Here is a 6,890-nt window from a genome sequence, read left to right as displayed (position 1 = left end):
ACTTGCTGCATAACCAAATTGCTTCTTTTCTGTTTGTATATTGTTTCAGCTGCATTTGCAACGGAATGAAGTTATTGCATTGATTAACTTACTGAATCGGCTTTCAGAATCCATTATGCTTGTACATGAAATGGGGCCTTCACTCGAAAATGTAATGGCGACACAAATTTCTACACCTAGTGACCAACCATCCATGACAGAAGGCGACCCTAACGCATAGTTATCATAGTGGAGGCAACTCTGGTTTGCAGACTGGTGTTTTTATAGTAATTAGTTTTTGGACACGTGTATCCCATACTAATTGAGAAACTCATTAGATACCAATTAAAGTCAGGCAAATGTATACACATAAACAAAGCCATCACGGATGGAGCTCCTTGGCAGTGAAAATGTGGGTGCCAAGTAGTCTATATATAGCCATGTTTTAGCGAACTCAACTGTAAACATATAGCATCAATTAAATATACAAACTTCTTTCAGATCTCACAGGTGCCAGTGCACCACAGCCACACACCTAAACGTAGGTCCGCCTCTCGGGCTTGGCTACTAACCTTTGTATATTTCATTCCACTAAATCACAAAGGGTCTGTATTTTCACTTAGTGAAAATGACATAGAATACTTACTTAAAACTCTTTATTACAAAATATATAGATAGTTTTTCCTATTTACAAAACATAACGACATTTTACGAAACATGACGTATTTCATATATTTTTCATTTTTTTCCAGAAAATAATTTTAAAAAAAAATAAAAAGAATATTTTAAACATTTTTTATTTTATTTTTTATATTTTTTAAAAAAATTAATTTTTTTTTTGCTCAAAGGATTAAAAAATTACCTCAAATTTTTGTGTATGAAATGTGTATATGTGAGCGAAATTTTTAATATAATTTTCATACTCAAAATTGTGAGCGAAAACTTTAAGCCTTGAATATTGCATGAAAGTTGTTACAATGTTGTTGTAGTTGTATTAATTTTCCAGAAACCTAATATTAAATTTATATATGAAAAATGTGAATGAAATTCTAAGTCTTGAGCGAGATATACAAACTTCATACCATTCTCATACATAAAATTTTGAGCGTAATGTTTAAGCCTTGATCGAGATAGACACATTTCATACGTTTTTCATACACAAAACTTGAGCGAACTTTTTAAGCCTTGAGCAAAGATATACACATTTCATACACAAAAATTTGAGCGATTATTTTAAGTCTTGAATGTTGTATCAGAGTTGTATACAATGTTTTTGTAGTTGTATTAATTTTACAGAAATCTAACATGAACTTTAGAGAGAATGGCCAAATGAGCCCCCAACGTTTGACCAAAATCCCAACTACACACCTAACCTTTGCGGTGGTCCTATTACCCCCTGTACAATTTAAAAGAGGAATCCCTTTTTGCTGATGTGGCAGTGCGCGTGTTGTCACCGCACCATGGCGCGTTCAACACTTTAAATTTATTTCCCAACCATTGTAAAATGTCAACCTGGTAGTCCAAATCAGCAATTAAACTTCAAAAAATAATAATAAAGCAACAGTAATATTCTTTACACATTACTAAATTTTACGCGACCCATTTTTTTATTTTACCCCAAATTAAAAGCTTCAATCTCTCTTTTTCTTTGAGGCCATTTTTGAAGAATTAAGCTAGTATATTCAGTCGGATTTGGCTGTATTGTTAAGTATGTTCTTTTAATTTTGGTGTGTATTGCTATACTTTACTCCATTTCAAAGTTAGGGTTTTGAAATTTCTTCCCAAATTATAGTTCATAGATGCTTGTTTTCGATCTGTCAGGCTTTGCAATGGAAAAAATTGATATTAATAAACTGTGTATGGACGAATCCGACCCAATGCTCAAAGCAGTAGTTCAATGCAAACACGGAAATTCGCTTCAACTGAAAACTTCTTGGTCGAAGCATAACCCGGGAAGAAGATATTGGTCACGCCCATATTATTGTGTATGTGTTTTTCTTATATCGTTATAAGTTTTATTTTCGGCTTGTTTATGCTTTTTTTTTTTTTGGATAAACTTCAGGATAACAGGTGTAAGTTTTTTCGTTGGAGAGACAAAGAAGGAGTTGATGCAAGATGAAAATTTATCCTCACAAGATTAGTGAACAAGATTAGAGATTTGGAGAAAGAATTAGCTCAATATAAGAGTATGAAGTTGGAATTGGATGAGCTAAAAAGTGTCGACATGAATTCTGTTAGTGTAGACATGAATTTGATTGAGCAAGAAGAGACAAGTCGGGTGGTTCAAAGGAAGAGCAAATGGTGTAGCTTCAATAGGAATATCATTTTTGTATTTGTACTTTGTGTTGTTGTTCTTATCATGAGCAAACTATTTCAAATTGGCAATTCAAAGATTGTGAAAATGACTTTGCCATAGGAGTGCATAGTAGAATGATGTTGTTGTTGCTTTGTTTAGTTTAAGGCCAATTTCTATTTCCTCTTTTGTGTCTATGTTTAGTTTATGTCTGTTTAGAAACCATTACATAATATTCATATCCTTAATCTGCTAATCAACCACCATTCAACCATTTGTTGTTGCCACAGTTAGATAATGCTAAATGAGTGCAAAAATAGTACACCGAGACCATCTGCTGATCATTTCACAAAGCGGTAAAAAAATCACTATCACCAAATGATGTGGAGACCATTTCACACAATGCTACATAACTGCCAAAAACAGTACACAAAGAGTTCCACAAAGAGACCATTTCAATTGAACAAAACACCATGGATTCATAACAGCCAAAACAGTCATAAAACTACCCATACATGGTGCATAATAATCCCATAACAACCAAAAATAAAGGTTGCACTTAGATTGTCAAGACAAAACAACAAAGTCTACCGATAGAACATAATACTAGTACATCATTAGATTTCTAGTCTAAATAATAATTTCTGCATCATTAGATTCTCCATGGATTCTTGGACTATGAACAGGTACTTTCTTGGCTTGGATTTACTAATTTGCTTGTCCCTCTATTCATCCTTTGCTGGATCTCTTGTATTTTCCTTCTTGTGATTGCTTCAGTACCTCTCCATTTCAGCTTGCTATTTGCACTAGGCTTGTAACCAATGTCACCAGTTACCTCAGCTGATCTGGTCACCTTTGTTGTACCAGTGGAGTTAATTCTGTTGCTTGACATGCCAGGCTGCTCACACAAATTATGAGAAGATTTTAGTAAAGTCAACATACACATAGAAGAACAACTAAAATGACTAACACACTCACATTAGAATTTTTTGAACCCATTTTCAGCTTGAAAGACACCCATTTCCATGACTCTAGGCCTTTTATATGGTGCAGAAGATGAAACTTGAACTTGAGCAGGTCTCTTTCCTACTGCTGGGGCATTTTTTCTAAGTCTTCCTCTTGGCCTCTTGTCATTTGGTTGAACTTCTGTTGTTGCTTTCTATCATACATATAAATTTATATGTTAGAAGTGATCAATCATTAACTACAAATATCAAAAATAGAGTTACCTTTGGTCTGCCCCTGCCCTTGCTTGAAGTTGCTAGTTGTGATGTCTTGGCACTTCCCCTACTAGAACTTGTTGGTTCTGTTCTTGTTGATGACTCTATACCTTGTTTTTTTGGACACCCTCTCTTGTTGCGGCCTCTATTATTGCAGATACTACATGTCACGGCCATTCCAGTTCTAGGCAACTTCCCAGACTTCCTAGGTTCATTGGCCTTCTTCCTTCTGGCCTTTGGTGACCTACCAGGCATGCTTTTGATCTCTGGTGGAGCCACAATGGGGTGGGTAGAGACAGCGCACATTTCCATGTTTGTGACTGGTTGAAGAACATGTTTATATGTTCTCAGGTAAGTCTCTTTGTTGTAGCAACGGTCAATGTAGCCAAGTGGATCATACTTCTTGAACTGTAATGCAGCTAAACCATGTGTACATGGAATACCTTTCAGCTGCCAAACCCTACAGTTGCACTCCCTTCTAGCCATATCCACAGTGTGCACACATAGTCCTTCTCTAATTTCAAAGCCTGCAACTCCATTAAAGTCAATGTTACACTACATTGACCTAGTAACATTTTCCTTTAACACCTTTATACACATTGGAGAGTAGTTACATCTCCAAGTATTTGCAAACTCTCTCAAGATTCCAATCCTTGTCATCATTTTTACTCTAATCTCCTCAAGCATAGTTATGATTGTCTTGTGCCTACCAGATAGCAAGTATTAGGAAAATGGAGTGAAATTTACAAAACAAACAGCAAACTAAATAATTAAGGCATTACTCATACCTGGCAGCTAGGATCCAAGCATTAAAACACTCAGCCATATTGTTGTCAACTGAATCACATTTAACAGTGGTGTTGAAGTAGACCTTACACTAAGAGTCTATGTTGTAGTACATCAATTTTTCCATCATTTTCTTTGGACCAAGCAACTTCATCCTCCAGAACTGTTGTCTCCATTGGAGGCCTCTCTAATCTTTGATGAAGTTAGCCAAGATGTGTCTAGCACAGCTTTTGTGTTCAGCAGCAAGTAGCAGATCCTGAATAGCAGCAAATAGTCCCTGAAAACAGTAGTAGTTAGTGCAGATGAAGACACATAAGTTAGTATGATAAAAAAAGATGCAACAATAATCAAGTAAACATACCTTTTGCATATCTGTTATCAAGGTTAAATCTGCCCCATCTCCAAGTGCAAAATCTTCCTTTAAATACTGATACACCAAGTCCAAGTGTTCTTGTTTTCATATTCAACTACAACCCATGCTAGAGGCACTATTTGGTTATTACCATCTTTACACACAGCCACCACCAACTGCCCTCTACAAACCGCTTTCAAGAAATACCCATCCATACCAATACATTTTCTACAGTGCTGAAATGCTTTCTTCAAAGCATCAAAATAGATGTAAAAGCTCTTGAAAACAGGCTTACCATCAGCATTTGGTTCAGCAAGTTTAACTACACAAGTGCTCCCAGGATTGGTCCTTAACAGTTCATCCTTGTAGTCAAGGATTCTTCCAAATTCCAAAATATGATCACTTATGATTTCTTTCAGTATTTTTGCTCTTGCTCTCCTAACAGTAGTCTTACCAACATGCAGGTCAAACTTTTTCCTAATTAGTTCTTGCAATTTAAACACTCTAATGTTTGGCTGCTCAGTTATTCTCTTTCTATACACTTCAACAATAAACTTTGCATTACACAAGTAATTTCTGGTGCTTTGAAGGCAAGTATGCTTTGGATTGTAAGTTTTTATTTGGAAATCATTTGTGGTGTTGTCAAGTTTAGCCTGCAATACCCATGGACAACCATCCCTGCACCTAACCCTAACCCTAACCCTTTTTGGCTCATTCACAAACTTTTCTACCAGAACCTTTTTTTGCGCAACATATTTTGTTGCAGCTCCCCTGAACTCATTAACATCTTTAAAGACCATACCCAACTGCCAAACAACTTTCTTAGCAGTTGGGTCATGAATGATTTTGTTCTTAGCATTGTTCCTTCTTGGCACATTTACCCCACCAGATTCAATATCTTCTTCATTATCCCAGCACTCATCCTCATCTATTTGAAAACTATCATCATCAGAACTTCCATAGTAAGGCTCATCATATCCTAACCTTCCCTCAAGACTAACCCTACCTATTTCAGTTTCATCAAAACCAAGATCCATGCTAGCTTCACCTGCTGGTACCTTTTCACTATCATGTTTAGCCCTCTTCCTTCTTTTTCTCCTCTGAACTACACTCCTCCTTTCAACCCTCAACTCTCTAACCTCTTCAGGATCATCACTTGTGTATCCCTCCTCATCTTCCCCTATTATCTCATGTACAGATTGTTCACAATCATTAGTTGAGAAATCAGAACCCTCATCTAAAGAATCAGATCCAACTGGACCTACATCATCTTCAAGAGGAGGATTACCATCTGTATTTTCAGTAGCAGCAGGTGTATAAGATAAAGGACATGCTGTATTTTCACCAGCAGTAGCAGTAGGTGTAAAGGAGGTGAGAGGTAGTGTATTATCAGCAGCAGTAAAATCAGATGTGAAAAAGGAATGAGGTGGTGTTTTTTTAGCAAAGCAGCAGGTGTAGAAGATGAAGGACATGCTGTATTTTTAGCAGAAGTAGCAGCAGGTGTAAATGAGGTGAGAGGTAGCAGTAAAATCAGATGTGAAAGAGGAATAAGGTGGCGTTTTTTCAGCAGTAGCAGCAGGTGTAGAACATGTAGGATATGTGTGTTTTTTCAGCAGTTTTAGAAGTAAACGAACAAGGTGTAATGGGACCATTTAAGGGCTCCTCAACAACCCTTTCATTACTCCCAATTTCATCAGCCCCTATGTCATCAACCCCTTTATTAAAAGCTGAACAAGATTCCTCCTTATCCCCATGACTAACATATTCTAATAAAGGTGGGCCCAATTCTGGTTCTTCAATCATGTGTTGGACAAAAACCTCCACAATATCACCACTTTTCAAAGACACACTCATGTCTAAAATAACCCTATCACTCTCAACATCTACCAAAATGCCACTATTAGGTGGCTTAATACTAAATGTGCAAGTAGTTAAGTATCCCAATTCATTAATGAAGTCTCTCAACTGAAAATAGGACAATATATCAACATTAACATCAAATATATCAGTAACTTCCCTACCTTCATATATTGGTTCCCCACTACTTAAGTCTAACAAACCCCCATGGTACCATCTTAAGGTTACATAGACAAAATCAGCCATCTTCTACCTAAATACAAAACATTATGTATTGTTAATAAAGAATAACATTCTCAATAAATAAACTAACTATGTACAACTGAATTGCAAAAAATGGTAAGCGTATGCACAATAAGTTGAAACCCTAGTCTAAATCATACTAGAGTTAAACAACAACAGG

At 36.2% G+C, this 6,890-nt stretch overlaps 1 protein-coding gene across 1 annotated transcript; it reads right to left on the bottom strand.

Moving 5' to 3' along the window:
* Positions 1 to 2,735: 2,735 nt before the first annotated feature.
* LOC132611273 (uncharacterized) lies at positions 2,736 to 6,102 on the bottom strand. The gene is made up of 5 exons (XM_060325694.1): positions 4,640 to 6,102; positions 4,281 to 4,555; positions 3,502 to 4,198; positions 3,251 to 3,431; positions 2,736 to 3,170 (listed from the first exon to the last, which is right to left on the bottom strand). The coding sequence occupies exon 1, from the start codon at positions 6,100 to 6,102 to the stop codon at positions 4,699 to 4,701; it is 1,404 nt and encodes a 467-aa protein (XP_060181677.1). The 3' UTR covers positions 2,736 to 3,170; positions 3,251 to 3,431; positions 3,502 to 4,198; positions 4,281 to 4,555; positions 4,640 to 4,698.
* Between the last annotated feature and the right edge of the window lie 788 nt (positions 6,103 to 6,890).

The sequence above is a fragment of the Lycium barbarum genome, chromosome 9 (assembly GCF_019175385.1).
Source record: "Lycium barbarum isolate Lr01 chromosome 9, ASM1917538v2, whole genome shotgun sequence".
NCBI lineage: Eukaryota > Viridiplantae > Streptophyta > Magnoliopsida > Solanales > Solanaceae > Lycium > Lycium barbarum.
Note: the sequence above shows the minus strand (reverse complement) of the source record. Positions and strands in the feature narration are given on the sequence as shown.